General features: G+C 44.8%; 1 protein-coding gene across 9 annotated transcripts in view; it reads right to left on the reverse strand.

Moving 5' to 3' along the window:
* The window catches only part of TMTC1 (transmembrane O-mannosyltransferase targeting cadherins 1), a 174,631-nt gene extending 156,804 nt beyond the window's left edge, over positions 1-17,827 (reverse strand). For 8 of the 9 annotated variants that reach the window (XR_014185130.1, XR_014185131.1, XR_014185132.1 and 5 more), the window contains exons 1-3: positions 15,580-17,827; positions 3,150-3,327; positions 1,384-1,457 (exon numbers count right to left, since the gene is read on the reverse strand). Coding sequence is in view for 5 of the 9 variants with exons in the window: in XM_082062646.1 (XP_081918772.1) it covers positions 1,384-1,457; positions 3,150-3,327; positions 15,580-15,899 (572 nt within the window). In the remaining 4 variants the exon portion in view is untranslated. Of the gene's footprint in view, positions 1-1,383; positions 1,458-3,149; positions 3,328-15,207; positions 15,228-15,579 lie in introns of those variants that run through there. The other variant, XM_082062649.1, reaches the window with a different exon arrangement.
* Between the last annotated feature and the right edge of the window lie 260 nt (positions 17,828-18,087).

Consider the following 18,087-nt stretch of genomic DNA (forward strand, 5'->3'; position numbering starts at 1 on the left):
GCTTAGACACAGGAAGGGAAGATACAAATATTGAGAGGTGCAACATGAATTTGAGCAGAGGAAGGAAAAAGACAAATGGATTTAAAACAGTCAGAGGAAGGCAGAGTAAATACAATGACAGAAAGGGCAGAAAAACACCTGCTTTCCATCATTTAGAACACACATGCTTATTTTTCCTTATGTGACAAAATGCACCGCGCAAGCAAAAATTCCTTCATTCCACCCACACTCCCCCGGGTTAAAGATGTGTCCTAATCATTAATAGACTGGGCAGGGACAAGAGGGAGTGAGGCAAGGAAGAACCAAAATCAAACAAGCTGGTCTCTGCAAAGTCACTACCCATTTTACACCTTTGAAACCTTGTGACTAAAACAGCATTGCAGATTTATAACTAACAACCCAAGGGGGACATAAGCAGTTTTTCCACGTCGCCACGATGGTGACGCAGTGCTATTTGTAAATGAAACAACAACACAAAAGGGACAGAAACCCCATCCAAGTAAAGCTATTTCTTATCTACCCTTGTTCAGTTACAGTTTTAGGACACAATTCAGCAAATAGTGCCAAGTTTTCATCTGAAAAGAATGACTAATGGTCTAGATGCAATCCTTAACTCTCACAGACTTGGTATTTGAGTCTCACAGTCACAGCACGTATTTTAAAGGCAGGCATGTGTCTTTTCTCCACTCTACATAGAGACAATTTGCCTTCCATCAAAAACATTTTTTTGGCATTTTTAGCTCTACAAGCCCTCCTCTAGAGTACGGTCAGCTGTAATGTCAATGGAATCATAGAATAGTTTGGGTTGGAAGGGATCTTCAAAGCTCATCTTGTCTAACCCCTGCTACGAGCAGGGACAACTTCAACTAGATCAAGTTGCTCAGAGCCCCGTCCAGCCCGGCCTTGAATGTCTCCAGGGATGGGGCATCTACCACCTCTCTGGGCAACCTGGGCCAGGGTTTCACCACCCTCATTGTAAAAAATTTCTTCCTCATGTCTAGCCTGAATCTCCATTCTTTAATTTAAAACCATTACCCCTTGTCCTATTGCAACAGGCCCTGCTAAAAAGTCTGTCCCCGGCTTTCTTACAGGCCCCTTTTTAAGTACTGAAAGGCCACAATAAGATCTCCCCAGAGCCTTCTCTTCTCCAGGCTGAACAACCCCAACTCTCTCAGCCTTCAGAGGGGGCTTTAAATGTTGATTTCTGTTTTTATGTTTATTTGTTGTCACTTATTTGGCACTGCAGCTGGAAGCAGGGCCAGGGCACAGCTGGGGAAAGTTCCAGTGCCAGCAACAACCGAAAACTGACAGGTTTCCCCTTTGCCTCCTCCTCAGGCCAGAGCATCTCATCATATTATCACAACTGATAGCAAGGATCCATACCTATTATAGGAGAGAAAAGCCAACAGAAAGAGTAGACAGGCCAGGACATCCGCTCTGCCTACTATACCTGTTACCTAAAAGGAAAAGAGACACACAGGTGTAAAAGCACAAATATAAAAGGCATGAGCGTTCAGTGGCTGGTTTGGGTGATACTGTTATAAGCTTTTTATCTTTCAGCACCATCCTCTCAGCATACTGAATTATTACTTAGTCAGTGTAGGATATGCTCAGTTTTGTCTGCTGGATTTCCCACTTGGCAAAATAAATGAGTAAACCAAAAGTTAAGTCATATTTTATGTTCTTATTAAAACATAATAAAGTTGCATAAAGAAATGCCGATTTCAGGGATCTATTTTAATTTTGTATAGTCAGGCTCAAGAGAGAAACACATCCAACTCCCAGAATAGAGATTTGTTAAAGAAAAAGACTAAGGACAGAGCAACTCTTTGGAGAAGACTTATTATATAGAAAAGAGTTAATAATTAATATTTGAATAAACTTTATCACCAAAAAGTGATAAAGTGGTATGTAATTTATTCTCTTTCTGAATAATCTGAGTTTATAAGAGTTTTTTCTACATATTAATTAACCAAATCTTTTTATAAGAAAGGGAATACTGAAGAAGAATGTATAAACACTCTTTTTACAAACTATTTCAATATTCCATTTCATAAAGATCTAAAAACTGCCCACAAAGCAAATAAAAGGCCCTTTGAAATTTTGCCTCTTTTAAGATTACATAATTAAGCTATATTCAGTGCTCTGGCATTTATTTTAACCTTTTTAAGTTCTGACCCAGACAAAAATAAATTCAAAGAGCACCTCTTCTAAAACCTCCCTTATAATATAAAGCTGCATTATCAAAAGGAGCCTTGCTGATTAGTTCACACGAGACAGCACAGGGAGTAACTGTAAAGCTCATGGCTTTTTGTTATTAAGGTAATCTCTCCTCAAAAGTTCTCAGCTGCAGCAGCCGTTTCCCTCGCTCATTTACAAAGGCTCGTAAGGAGAGCCTGTGATGCCAGTGGTAGCTCAGCTAACAAGGGCATTTCTTTAAGTACGGATAGCTAGACATTGCATTTCCTTCTCAAAGACAGCAAGGCTCATTTTATCTATAGAAATCCCACGCTAACAGATTGCAGTTTTAGCATGAATATGTTTTTAAATGTTTTACTGTAGCAAACAGAAAAACATCCAATGTGAGCTGTCAATCTGTAAACTTACCGTGATGTTTATTAAACCAATAAGTTTTTTCTGAAGATGATACTCTTAGCTTTTAACTGAAATCAAGATAAAATAATCCACGGGTCACATCACTTCTATCTGAGAGATCTCATCCAGAACACACGCTAATGCTCCTTTCACTTTCTCTCCTTTAAATTGGTGACTATAGGAGATGACTCAAGGCATGCAACAATGTCCCAGCAGGAGAGCGTGGCCTTGCCGAGGCCTTTGGTTTTGGAAGACTCGAGATTTTCATCAGCTGAATGACTATCCATTTATTTCCAGCATCGCTGATTAGAACTGTCAATTAGAATTTAGTGCCGGAGCAGAAAGATGGCAAGTATGAATTCACTTCTTTTTAATGACTCCTGCAACTTATTTTAAATATAGCATATTCTCACCTTTGCTCCTCCACAGCAAAAAATCACAAGTACCGTATTCTGAATGACTCAGAGGCTTCTTTAAAAAAAAATAAAAAATAAAGTATGCATTTATTTTTAGCTTCTGTGTCACCATTTTGTGTGTGTGTGTCACATACTTACAGCCTCGGTGTGAATGGGATGCACAGCAAAGAACAGCGCCGTGACAAAAGCAAGTCGACAGTCCTTGAACACAGCTTTGTCACAAGTGTACATCAGCACAAGAGTCACTAGACAGTGTAAAATTACATTCACCGCGTGGAAATAGAAGGGGTTCATACCAGCCAGCAATATGTTTAACCTGTAAGGAAACAAAATGGAACCATTACTAGACTGGAGAGGTCTTGTAATAGCAAGACATCTTTCAAACACTCTAAATTATGCTTTTTGCCTGATTTGCAGTCTTCTAATGTAAGTGCTATTAAACTAATTAGTGAAAATTGCTCTGAACTTCTGGTTTATCAGATTAAAGAGAAAACACTTCCATAATTTATAAAATATGCAGTTGAATTTGGCAACCTTCTTGACACTGAGATGAGAGAGGTTTGTGCCCTCCCAGTGAAGCTGACTGCAGTAAGACGAGGTCTGTACTTTCTTAGCAGAAAATAACTCCAGCCAACACCAGAAGCACAGCACTCAGCCTGTTCCCCTGTTGTCACCTGCTGCAATTGTCTCAGCCAAGCAGCATCTTTACAATATGGGTAGCTATTTTCTGCTATAGAGTAGATGCTTTCACTTGGGCACAGCCAAGACAAGGACTTGGTAAGGTGCTGGAGCATCTGCTTGGCATTACAGGTGCACTTATTCCCCTTAATCTTTCAAAATACTTTCACATACTGAAGGTTAAGCATTTATTTAAATGCTTTACTGACATCAGGATTACACTAATAAGCTGGTGTATTAGTTAGCATCCTTTTTATAATGACTCTGATATTAAAGATATGTTAGCTAACATCACCCTAGACTCAATGAGACAATTATGGTTCATTATTTATGTCGATCATTAAAAAAAAAAGGCGCTGCTGTGACATTTGTTTTGTTTTACAGCATATATTAACACATTTTTCTGGTCACTGTTTTTTACAGCCATCTTGCTTAACAGCTGCTGACAGGCTTTGCCTTACATGCCGTTGAAGATAACTCGATTCTCTTTAGAATTAACTGCATCAGTGCATTTTGACAAATATATATATGTATACACACATACACATGGTGTCTTTATCTAGGGAAGACTCCATATAGGAACAAGGAATTCAAAAGTACTAACATTAAAAGAAATTTTTAAAAAATACGCAAGAAACCCAGTGGGGAAAAAGACTCAATCTAAATATTTTGCATGTAGTTGTAAACATGCTAAAGGGCCAATAATCCTTCCTGTTGTTACTAGCAGACTCCAGGCCTCCCATGACATACACAATGCAACAGCAAAGCCACCAAGTTGTTGCTACTATGCAGGCACCTCGGATTTTTTTGTAAGACAGAGGAGGTGTGGTGTGTCTGTGAGGGCCAGTCAACATATGCCTTTTATAAATGCTCTCTACATTCCTTACTCAGAAGCAACAGAGTTCTATCTGTCCTGGGCTGCATTTTCCAGGCCAGTCTAACTTCACTAGACCAGGAGACTTACTTGTGCATTCCTGCTCTGCTCGCACCAGAGGTAATAGCTGAAACCCAGAGAGTTTGGGAAAAGCGACTTTTTTGCATGACTTGACCTTTCCCTTTGAAGTATAGGTTGATGCAGCTACATTTTGACAAGACATCAGTCTGTGTGACTCAAGAATATATGAAGAGTCAGGGCTTTCTAATTTTTGTTTGTTTGTTTGTTTTCCTTCTCCATTTCTCCTGCAAGCCACTTCAGGGTAGCAGTATACATCACTTTCCCTCATTTCTCCCAGCACAGAATGACAAACCACAACAAATGTCAATAACAGACACCCAGGCAGAGTTTCAGCTGTAAATACACTGCGGCAGCAGGAACTTTCAAGCCTAAACCTTGTTTTCACGGGCGCTGCAGGGAACAAGGGGCCGCACAGGGCCACCCTGCCCCCGTGCAGACAAAGGTCCCGCCAGAGGCACCTGCAGATGTGCGCAATGGCAGGGACCATCTGCAGGAGCCATTCTTCATACAAATGAATCATGTCTGGCTGTAAATCAGCCACATGGAGCACCATGCTCATAATCATCCCACCCCAAACGCCAAAGTGTGCTCTGGCCACCTCATTTCTGGAGAAAGCAGATGTGTGCACGTGAGGACAAGTGCTCAGGCCATCACGAAACACAAACCCATGCACCAAGATGTGAGAGATTCTAATTTATTTATTTGGCCAGGTTGTGAGGAGCAATCACTAAAAACATGACATCCAACAACATTCTTGAAAAAAAATTATTGCATTAGTCTCCATGGATCACATCTGATCACTTCCCATCCTGCAAAATGAGTCTATTGGCAGGAGAAGCAGAACCTTTAAGGGGAGGGATCTTCCTGACCCCATCATGTCACCTATCCCAAAGGCAGGGTAGGCTTGTCACACCCCTTCTTGAGGCAAACATCAAGTCAAAAAGGCTAGTAAACTGTGAATTACTTGATGTAAGTTATTGAAAACAGTTATGTAAAAGCATCAGCCTCACAGCTTGGCTATTCTCCTGAGTATCCTTTTTCTAAAAAAAAAAAAAAACCCAGAATAAAACACAAGCATAACAACACCGTGGTATTCAGATAAGCCTTCCATTAAACAGCAAAATATGACTGCAAGCATGCCTTGGTGTATATTTTAAACACCATCTTTGGTGGTCCATGAATGCTCAATGTGAATGTGCGCAGGTGCTATATTCACACCAGTGTTTTTTGCTGCTAAAGCTCTTTGTCATAAGAAATTAGGCCACATGGCAATGAAGGAAACATTCTTTTGTCCTGAAACTATCCCAGCATAACGATTTTAAAATGTTAGCAGTGGTTGAGTTTATTGTACGCCAAACGGGTGAGCAGATCTGGGGCTCCAAACAGCTCTAGTCCAAATCACAAGAAATTTGCAAAGCTCCCCAGCACACTCATCTACCGATGGAGGGGGAAAAGCAGCCTACTGTGGAAAGCCAGATTTGTTCCACTGTAGAGCAACTACAGAGCAAATTCTGGGCAAGGGAGTGGGAGGGGAAGGGTAAATCAACCAAAATAACTTCTCCCTCCTTAAACTTTAATACCCTTACAGAGACACAGTCTTGTCCATTGGCAGCAGTATTATCATGGACTTGTGTAGTAATTATACACGGCATACAGCTCAGCAAACAAAGAGAGTAAAACAGAGATAGGAATGTCAAAATTAAGAAAGAAGTGGTGTTTCTCCAACATGATGTCCATGAACAAGCGCTCTGAGGCAGTAACTGTACTCTGCTATGGGAAGGGAGGTTTGTCCCTATGTTTCCATATTTAAACTGCCTCATAAAAAAGGAAAGTTTTTTCCCCGTTTAAGTTGCAAGGTCAAAAGACACCAATGCTACCATCATTTCTAATTTCCAGCATTGTGTGGGCTAGAAGACCCTAGTCGCTTCTGCATGAAGATCAAAACATCTGCCTGGGCTAAAGCACAACTTGTAAGACACATATTACAGGCTCAGTAGAGCACACAGCTAGAAGAGCAGATACTTCAGGCTGGCCAGGCTTTTTGAAATGGCTTCTTGTCAAACCAGAAAGGTGTTGGCAAATAGTATTCTAAAGATTCAGGGCTGAATAAAGCAAGTGCCCAAGCTCCTAGAAATGGAGGTACTTGAAAGAAGAGACACCATCATCTCAGACAAGGGGTCTTTCCTCAAGGTGCCACCTGTGAAACACTTCGAGAAGAGTTTTGCACTGTTTCAACACTTCTGCTGGGGGAGACCTTGGAGGCAAAGTGTGTGCTGAGCCTCCTGAGAAGTGGTGAATGGCAGTTCAAATGCAAAAGCCCAGGAGAAAGGAGAAGAAGGAACAGTCTCTTGATACTAGGTGACATTTAGGATGAGAGGAAATGGCCTCAAGTTGCACCAGGGGAGGTTTAGATTGGATATTAGGAAAAACCTTCATTGAAAGGGTTGTCAGGCATTGGAACAGGCTGCCCAGGGCAGTGGTGGAGTCACCATCCCTGGAGGTGTTTAAAAGATGCATAGATGAGGTTCTAAGGGACATGGTTTAGAGGTACCCTTGGCAGTGTTACGTTAACGGTTGGACTTGATCTTAAGGGTCTTTTCCAACCTAAATGATTATACAATTCTACGATTGTGAGTTACCTTCCAATAGAAGTGCTGGGCATCACCCAAGCCACCAGCAAAATAAAAATTATAGACATCTCAGCATTGATCATATGCTCCATCAGGGCAGAGGAAGCTGCACTGTAACGTATTCAAGCAAAGAATCTTGTCCCAACATCCAAGTGTTGCAGTATGTGTGGTTTAGAGTGTCACACCCAAGGCATATCACTGCCAAAACTGCATGCCCAAGCAGGAGGTATACCAAAATAAGAGGCATATGCCCTAACACATAAATCCCTTGATTTTGTTAAGGCTGATGGATGTTTTCCGGGAACAGCAGTGTAGTTTGCCTTCCCACCTACAGCAGCTATTCCATTCCTCCATCATCCTCTCTAGGAAAAGGAATTACATGGCTCTGCTCTCAGAAGGAGACTCTCACAGGCACCAGTTGTTGAAGGTCCACTGACTAGAGCTTGTAAAAGAGCTCTCCAGAATAAAGCAACTCACTCTTGCTCTTAAAAGAATAAGCAACATCTACCAGCACCAGTTAACCACTTGCCCTCCCTTGCCCCAGCACCGTGGACTCATTTGAAGAATGACATTTGTAGAGCGGGGACCATGCTGCATGTTACCCTCAAGCCACAGGCACTTACTCCTCCTCTAGATAAGTCATGGGGCAGGGACGTATCTCCTCAGGTAAGCAATTCGCTGTACAGAGGGGTCGGAAATCAAGTGGGATTTGGTGACTTCATCCTCACAGGCCCAGCACCAGAGGGGTCTATGCCACAAGAGTACAGGCTCACAGATAAATCCCATACATATCCAATTACGGTATATGATCACCAGCGCCCCCAGACTCTAATATAGTGCTTTTTATCCACTTGTACACATGAAGATTCATTCAACCTTTTTTAAGACCTCTTATGATTTAATAATATTGTAAACCATAATTGGAGAGTTTCTTTTTTATAGACTTTGTTATTATCCCTGGGCAGCTCCTGTTTAGTTTAATCTGGTTTATTATTTTCAAAAGGCTAACAAAACCCGCAACATCTTATGAAATAGAAACGCAAACGATAACGATGGTAATTTGTTATATTAGCGAGTAACACTTAATGGAAAGTCTCAGAGCATCCCACATCTCATAAACCACCCCTCAGTTTTTATAGAGGAAGGCTCACATGCAAATTTATATAAATTAGTCTAACATACAAGGACAGATTAAGCTTCCTGTGATCTTCCCTTTCTTTTGGAATTGTGTGATATAAATGACAAACTTTATGCAAACTAATGCCCAATTTTAGTGCACAGCGGAATCTCCTTATAAACTCCACAGATGCATCTACTGTGCGCCAGGAAAATGAGCATTTGCATTCCAAAAATGGTGCAGCTGCATCAGTGGCAATAATGCTTGAAGCTCTATGTGGAAACAGCTCAAAGATTAACGAAAAACCTGTAGCAATAAAAAGAAGATAAGCCCCTTTGCAGCAGTGTTCGTGCAATGGCCAGGACAAGTGGAGTGGAGTTTCCACTGCGGTGCAGCATCACTTTGTGCTGATAATCTTTTTATAGTACAGTACAATGCCTCAGAATTAAACGGACAATAAGGTTTAAATGGTTTGTTACCTGATTTGCTATAATGGGGATGGGTGAGAAGACAGAGGCCATATCAATTCCCAGGCTATAGCAATTCCCTTAGAGCACAAGAGTGATCACTTACAAGAGCACTAGTTAAGTGTTGGCATTCAAAGCAGGTTATTGCTTTCCAGTACTGTTAAGAAAATAAAATAGAAATCACAATTAGACTGGGAAGCAGCAACACCTTGGAAGTGGCAAATATGCCAGGGCAGAAATTTCTAGGGAAACCCTGGAAAGCATGGCTTGATGATCATTCCTGTGTTAAGCATACTGAAAGCATCATTCACATAGCTTTAGATTTGTCTCCATAAACAGCCTTGCAAAATTTTTTTAAAAGCTAGAAAATGGCAATTTACGAATTGACAAACCAAGCACCATTTTACACAGATTTTGAACAAAAGAGAAGCCGTCTTCCAAATTATTCATGAGCATTGGTTCGGCAGGAGGAACGCACTGAAGGAAATTAACTTCTCGTGAAACTCTTTAGCAGCCATCAAGCAGTCCTCTTGCAAGCACTGAGAGAGTAAGAGATGAACGTGATCAAGAACCAAGCCAGGACAGTCGTTCATGAAAAAGATAAAACGTTACAAGAAATCTAAAGTTATTAGGCTTAAAGAAGAGAATATTTCAAACTAGGTAAAAGAGCTTTTCCACCAAATTTAAAATACATTTGGTAATCTTTCAGCTCAAGCTGCAGATGATGGAGAAAGTGCCATTTTAATTTATACAGAAGCAAAGGAAAAAAAAAAAGGTATAGTGAGTGAAAAGAGAACCGCCCTTTTTTTTCCCCTCTCCTTTTAAATCTGAGAGAGAATAAATGAGAAGGCCCAGGAAAGCAGTCAGAAACACAGCGAGTAAATGCAGAGAAATGCCTTTAGCTAACCAGCAGCATCCAGAGCACTTTATTTTCATGGATTGTAAAAAGTATTGACAGGGATGCTCCTGTGGGGAAGAAGGTTGGTCCAAAGCTGAGCCTTCCAGGTAGAAGACGACTAAAGGAAATTAAGGGTGACATTGGTGCAAGAGGAATAGGATGCCAGATGAGAGAAACCCCCCAGGAATTGGTGGGTATTAAACAGAGACAAAACACCACTGAAGCAAGCAGCAAACACAGGCGTGACTGGATTCACATCAGCCAAGTCTTTCAGGAATATCCACCTGGATCTTTTAGTGAGCTCTTCCCCTCAAAACAAAAGGCTTTTAATTCAGGAGACAGACAAATTTTATTGGGTATTAAGGACTGAGAAAACATTGTGGCTAGGCAGAAGTCCAACGTGGTTTTGCATGGCAACAGGGATCCCCAGCCAGGCCTGCACCTTCCCTCTGACCCTCTCCGGGAGTCCTGGCCCACTTCCAGGGAGCAAAAGCAACCCTGCTGGTCCCCCTAGAGAAACGCAGCCCAAACCTACAGCCAAAAACATCAGACACCTGCTGCGAAAATTACATTCAAGGTGGTGTGAGGGGGGAGGACTTCTGTGCACCTGGAACTGGGGAAGAAAAAACAAGCTCTGAGGCACACGCACCCTGTCTCAGGCCTGAAATGGCAACAAGGCATTCTGCTCTGGGTGAGAAGAAAAGCTGATATGCCTAGAAATGTGTCTGTATGTTCCAGCTATAACACAACCAGCCTAATAAAAGCAACTGCACCTCTTTTCACAAATTCCACGTCGCCCGGTGTGGCTACACCAGTCCGACATCAATTTCATGGCAGGTATCACAGCATCAGTGTGGAGAGTGATCACTATAGCTAAGGTAGAAATATTAGACTAAGCTGTAGAGGAGAAATACTAACACAATCTTAAACATTGTGATGTTGCCTTAATAGAGATGTACAGAGCAAAGAAAATACTTGTTCAGTGTGTATTGAACCTGGCACTTTATAGCTGCACTATATTACCCTGTGATGTCAAACTGTAATATAGTATTAAATCAAGAACAAATAAAATCTAAAGTCTTTTTTTCTTCTCCAGGTTATTTTGGTTTTCTTAAGCTCCTGGTCCTTGAAATCCATGCCACTGATACAGCTGAAAAAACAGAAGGATCAGCTATAAGCAACTGGATAGATCAGAAGGTCAGCAGTGAATTATTGGATTATTTTTCTCTTTGGCTAAGTATTTACATCTAACCCAAGCTCACAGCCACTTAAGTTTTTGATCCGAAGCCACTGGTAGTCTTAGATGAGGCTCTGGGTGCCCACACAGAATACTGAAGCATTGCTGAAGGGTCCCATTTACTTCCTAGACATGTATGTACCCAAGCCATCAGTGCCCATCAGTCTCAGTGAGCAAACCTGAAGGGTCATCCATTCTACAGTCAGCAGCTGAGCAGAGCCTGACCTTTTTAATGTATCTTTTACCCAGTTTTTTCCAGCCAGAGTACTAGTAAGATGAGTGTGTGTACAAATTGTGTCTGTCTTTTCTGGTGGGAGAGTTGTGTTCCACTTTACAGCTTGTCCCCACCAGCTCCTCTCCTCCTGGGCCACCAGAGCCCCCCAGCAGCAGCTGGAGTGGGCACCCCTACACCCCTCCCATGGATCCAAGAAGATTCCCAGTGAACAGTTACTTCCACCTCTTTCAAAGAAGACCAGGTATCTCCTGTGCTTCTCTGCCTAGGGCCATCCTCCTGAGTCTCTGTCATGGCTACGTGGCCTAGACCCATGACCACCTTTTCCTTTTGTCCCTGGTGACCTGTCACTTGAGGCACCTCCCTCAGCAGCCTCTGCCTTGGCAGTGCCCCCCATCCTGCTGCCAAAGAGGCTGAGCAGGCATGGCCTTCACTTCTGGGCCACCTGCAAAACCAGGAGGCTGATCTGTGATTAAAAGTCTTTAAACCTTGGCATTGGGGTTTTTCAAAAGGCTTCGTTCTCACCATTTCCTACTACTGCACACCTTCAGGCTAAGTCGGCTGTGCTGCTGACTACATCAAACCTCCATCACCTACTTGTTTCTGGGCTGAAAAATCTATCTAAATAGGGATTTGGCAGAGAATAAGAGAAAGAGGGAGGGAAACAGCACTGAGGATTGCACCTTCTGCTTCAACAGTTGAAAAACATTTTTGCAAAACCACTGGAACCAAGGAATAACTCAAGTGCTACTGAGGGAATAAATGATTCACTGAAGTTCTGTTAGTGGAGACAAGGTGTAAGACAGAAAGCACCCAGTTTAAATATAAAATCTTGAGTGAATTAGAGAACTGGCAGGTTGTTTTTTTTTTCCCATCCTTCATCTTAACATTTTATAGGGAAGACACCAATAAATAGTATATCCTATCCGAAAAGTCACCTTCTTTAGAAAGAAGTATATTGAATCACTTATTGGAAAATAAAATAGGTGCAGGTAAACATCTCTGAGCAACTGAAGAAGAGAATATGAAGTAAGTTTTTCCTAAGGGCTAGGCAAAACCACTGCCTACCATGTCAGCTCCTATGCAGATGAGGAGTTGTGCTAGACCTGTCACCCAACAGTTACCCATATGTAACAGGAATGTTTCTGAACCCACTAGTTTTAACACTCCTTTACTTTACTGAAGCCAAGAGAAAAGGTGAGAGGAGTTCAAAGATGCAAAGCAAACATTATTTAATTCAACAGTCCAAGTGCGGGGTTTTTTTCCCCTTCTGACGTTAATCAGTGCAAAACAATGCAGCAGTTCTGTGAATAATTGAAGTTCTTCTTAATGGTTCCAGTAACACAGGCCAATCTCATTTTCCTCTGATCATTCATACTGACAGATCCGGTGTGAATAACATCAAATACTGGAGCTCTTTTTACTGTTTGGCTCCAGAGCATTAGTCTACAGGAAAGAGGACTGTCACTTAAGATTTCCAGTTCATCAGGGACACTGAACTAGTGTTACAAAATTCCAGCAATGTCTGATGAACATTTTTCTGACAGATGGGTGATAAAATTTTTTAAATTGAGATCATTTCAGGAATATGTATCATATATGTAGGATATATTCAGCTTAATGAAAAGTCCATAGGGCATCCTGAGTCCTTCCTTTCACAGCCACAAAAGACAGAAAAGAGACTAAGTTTCTCTAGACCAATGGAGCTGTAGATATAAATTTCAGCCCACCCTTCACATCTGTTCTGTACATGCAGTTTGGAGATCTCCCAGATTTTTAATCTTAGTATAGCAAGACTCAAAATAAGCCCTTCCAGATGAAAGTTTCATGCAACAGAAGCACAGCCAACAGGCAGGTACAAAGAAGCACGCTACTATTAAAATGCCTTGGATTTGGCCAAATTAGCACAAGAAATAAAATAAAACAAGCAAATTAAAAAAAAAAATAGACCAGAATACTTTGGTCCCCCCTTCCTTTCCTCAGCAAGATCCTCCGACGCACACATCACACAGTTTCCTCAAGTATCCTAAGTAGACACAGTAAATTCTAACAGAAGTATTAACAACCAACATTAATTTCCATTCTCTTAAAAGCCTGTTGTTCCTGTTGAGCGTTTGACAAGCATCAGGGTAAACTCTTTTCCTTCTGCAGGAGGACAGAGAGCAACCAGCAACCTCTGGCTGGGCAAGGCAGGGGCGGGTGGCTCAGGCAGGCAGAGCACAGCTCAACCACAGGCTCAGTGTCACTTGGCAAAAGCTCCCTGCAGCCTCTTTGGAAGCGTTGAGTTTGGAGGATCCACTCCACCCACATCTTAACATCTTCCTCTGACACACAACTGGTAGAAGCGAAATGGGAAGAACGTGGAAACTGGAGGGCTAGAAGGGACAGGGTGGAAATAATCTTCCTCTGCAGCCAAGGAAGATAAACGATTCCTTCCCCATTCCAAATGCAATGCCAAGCAGTGAACAAATGACTCTGCCTTTGACCCTGTGTCTTAGCTGTACGGCTATTATAAGCACTTGAGGGTGAAATCTTGCTCACAAAATTAGTCTCACTAATTTCCAAAAAGGACTAGATGGAGACAGCACTTCATCCTTTTTTTTAAAACAACCCCCCTCCCTTTAAATAGCAAAGGCAAAACCAGCTCAGAGTCAAGACATATAAACGGGAACTAAAGCATTTAGTTTCCATTCCATTAATAAAGTTTAAGATTCTCTGTTAATTAGCATAACGTAACCTCAATCCTGCAACCTGATCTAGGAAGCCGATAGGCACCAATATTGCATGCAACGCGGTCAGTGGTGATACATGAAGGTTCACTCACCTCTCAAATTACCCCCAGATATATCGCTGGAGGGAACAGACTAATGAGATGGCTCCCCAAAGTGCAACAGTTTGGCTGGACACCCGATGGAGAAGGCACCGTGTGTGCACAAAGCCAGCTCTGCCTGTGGCTGCCTTCACTCTCTATGGAAAACTGCTGAGATCCCCTTCCAGGAGAAGGTACAAAACCTAAACAATCCAGTTTACAGGGGTCTGTGCTGTTCACAGTTTTGCTCTATCAGGGATACTCCACCCCGTTCCCATCCAGCCCCGCTTCCCCCAACAGCTGACACCGACTGCTCTCGGCTCCAAACCCGCCCTTACAACCAAAGGGCAGCAAGTGCTCCATGGGAATGCTGAAGGGACGCTGCGTTCCCCAAAACTGCTTGTGCCTCACAAAAACATGCAATTTTTCATGCAGTTCATGAACTGTTATTTATAAATCAGGTATTTTAATGACTAGTTACTCAATTAGCAGAGTGACAAGGTTCCAGTAACACCTGCTCCTGACTTACTTTCCAGTTTCTATACGGTGTGTGCTTCATGCCTGCTATGGGTTTGTAGTCAGCATCTACCGATCACCCACAAACAGAACCCTAGAGCTAAACATCACCCAGATACACGAGTTCTTCTGTGCAGTTCCCCAGAAACACCCATATCATTTTAAATACTAAAACATGACAAACGTTCACCATCTTATCTTTCAGCAGAGTAAAAAATAAAAAAGAACAAGCTAATGGAAAGGATGACAAACTACATGAATTGTAACTAAGCTGATCTGCCGCAAATTATTCTCCTCGCAGAGAGAGAGGGGTATCTGGATTTTCTTTCTAGGATGAGCAATGGTAACTGTCACTTTGCCGCTACCCGGCTACTCTTTATTCCAGTAAAACCAAAACTCCTCAACAACTCTGCCCGGTACACAGGGAACATCTGAAGCAGACGAGGCTGGCGGGGAACTCCGTGAGTGCCGTGAGAGGCTGCCAGGCTGGCTGCGAGAAACGGCGCGGTACCTTTTCCCTTCGCGTTAAAAAGAAAGGTCAGGATGATTATCGGGCTGCTTCAAAACAGCACGGGCTAAGCTTCTGGCATGATCATTCAACTGCAGAGAAAAGTACTGGAGATAAAGCAGAGGGGATGAGTAAGAGGAGCAACTCACGAGGAATTCTATTTAAACACCCTTCTCAGTCGAAAGAGCTTTCAGAAATGCTCCGTTTTCACTTTTATCCCCCGGCAGCCTGGGGAAGAGGCGCCACCTGTTCCCGAACGGCGAGGGAAGCGGGGCACTTGCCGGGAGAGCGGCAGCCTCCCCCAGGAGCGGCTCCTCATCATTCCTCTGCTGCAGTTAACTTCCACCGGACCGCCCCGGCGGCAGCAGCCCCGCCGTCCTTCCCCCGGGGCACAGCCCGTCCCGTACAGCTCCTGGCAGAAATGCTGAATCACGAAGCCACGGGACGGGAGGCGGCGGTGCCCGGGGACACCCCTTGCCCCCGACCCGGGGCCGGCCTCCGCGCCGGCGCAGGGCACTTACTTGAAGGTGAGAACGCAGAGGGGTCGGTAAGACTTGTGGCTGGTGTTCTCGGCCATCCGCTTGCCCCAGAAGTCGTTGGAGAAAGCGGCGGCCACGGGAGCGGCCGCCCTCACGTCGGGGTTGTTCACGATGGCCCAGACGTCGTCATGCACGAACTCGCCCCGCAGAGAGTTGCCGTAGCACAGGGCGCACAGCCCCGCCAGCACCGCCGCTGCCACCGCTCCGCCGCGCCGCCCGCCCGCCGACGGCGGGGACGGGTCGGGGGAGGGCGGCGCGGCTCGGTCCCGGCAGCGGGAGCCCAGCGCCGGGCCCGTCACCATGGCGCGGGTGCGGGGCGCCGCGCTGGCTGCCCCGGCTCCGCTGCCGCCGCGGCGCGGGAAGGCAGCGGCGCCCGCATGGTGCGGGGCGGGCAGCGGGACCGCCGCCGGCCACTCGCGCTCTGCCGAGGCGCAGCCTGCCCGGCTGCAAATAAACAGCGGCCGCCTCCCCGCGCCATCCCTCCTCCTCCTCTACCTCCTCCTCCTCCCCCCGCACGCATGCTCCTTGCCGCGCTGTCACCCCCGCCGCCACCTCGGCCCGCCGGCGGGGTGGGCTCTGCCCGGGGTGGCCCCCGCACAGCAGAGAGGGAGGCTCTCCCGGCACGGCAGCACCCACGCGAGGCCGTGCCGCCCGCGGGCGAGGTGTGCTGCGGGGCTGGGAGCGGAGCCCTGGTGCGGCGGGTCGCCCCTGTCACCCGCGGAAGACAAGTGCAAGGCTGCCCTCCCTGGTGCCAGGGCCTCCCCCATCCCTCCACGGGCATCCCCCTCCATGGCCGGTCGCGGCAAGACTAGCCTCCCTGCGGTCCGTGCTTATCTAGGGACTGGGAACGTCCCAGCCGGCTCCACAGCATCCACGCTGCTCCACAGCATCCACAGCACGCGTGCTGATACACAGTATCAGTGCTGCTCCACTGCATCCACACTGCTCCACAGCGTGGGTGCTTGTCCACACCATCCAGGCTGCAGCATCGTCTGTGTCAAACAGTCCTCACTGTGTCTTGCTGGTGGGAAAGACGGTTTAGTGCCATGGAACTTGTTTTCTCTACTCTGGTCCATCACTTGTCCTTCCAAAAACACCAGAGGGCTGCCTTCTCCAAAGCATTACTTCGGTGCCTGCACTATGTCTGCCTCCTCCCAAATGTGACCTTTCTTGTGTTAGTGACAATTCCCATCAACTTTCGCGTAAGGAAATGCTCTGTTCTGATCAGCTACTCAGCCACGTATAAAAGGTAGGCAGCCACGGCTTTTTCAGAAAACAGAAAAACGAACACTCCTTTAATGCTTTTTCCTGTTTAAATAAAACCTCCTGCTTATAACCAAAGTAATAAAACTGCTTAGCAAAGAAGCTTAGGTTCAGTTAGGTGAATGAAGATACTGGACATACTTTGAAGTTGTTCCTGAAAAAAGATCTGCTGAGCATGGTTCAGCACCAGCCTGTGCAGTTCCAAGCTGTTCTGTGCGTGTGTGCGTGTGTGGGAAGAAGAGGGGAGCGGAAGCTGTGAAGAGTTCATGCAGACTGTCCGGGGCAAGCCCTCTCCAGGAATGCTTTTTCCCCCAGCATATTTGGCACTTTGAGTGATCTGGTATTTTCCAAGTGCAACAGAACAGGCTTTTCAGATGCACTTTTGTCATAGCTAAAAATAACAGTTAAGTCCGACTAGGACAGCGTGTTTACATCCGGAACAGAAGGAAACTCCACCAGAAGCAGGGCCATCGCTCAAACTTTCCCTTTAAGCAGCTGATGAGATTTTGGCATTCGGCTCCCTGGAGTTTTCCCCAGCATGGGAAACCATTTGTGGTGGTGCGTGGCTATTCATTTTCACCAAAGTTGCATGGCTTGGACAGGTAAAGCTAGACTCCAACATCTGTGCATGGGCACAGAAACAGCCTGGTATTCAGAGGCACCGAAGTACCAAAGCCCACAAGTTCCCAGCAGCCCTGGGAAAAAAAAAGTCACTACTGAAGCCATACCTAAAAGGTGGAACTGGGACTTGTTATTGACATAAATTAAAATGTCAGTTAGTGGCAGGGGGGTTGAAGGGAAAGACGGACTGTAATGTAGATGAAAGCAAAACCAACATGTAAGATTTAAAGGTTGAAATGACCTCTAGGTAATGTTTGAAATCCTAAATTACTGCACCAAACAAAATCTGCAATCCCCTGTAGTTCTAAAATGGGCAGCTGAGGGTCTAACTATTCTCTGGGGCAGAGGTACCACACACAGGTAAGCTAGGCAGCCTAAAGGGGGGTCAGCAGCACTGCTAATGTGACTCAAACAAACCCAGTGCACCCAGCAGCCCAGCTGGGCTTCGGCAGGCTGTCCCTCCCGACAGAATCCCCATACTTCATTTTCAGTGTGCATCAATGTCCACATAGCCTTTCTCACTGATGTCTGCCAACCTTCTGTCCCGCTCCTTTATCCCAGGTTGGGGGCAACCCACCAATAGCCCGCTCCTGCCATGAAACAGGG

The sequence above is a fragment of the Streptopelia decaocto genome, assembly GCF_964273445.1.
Source record: "Streptopelia decaocto genome assembly, chromosome: 1".
Taxonomy (NCBI): domain Eukaryota; kingdom Metazoa; phylum Chordata; class Aves; order Columbiformes; family Columbidae; genus Streptopelia; species Streptopelia decaocto.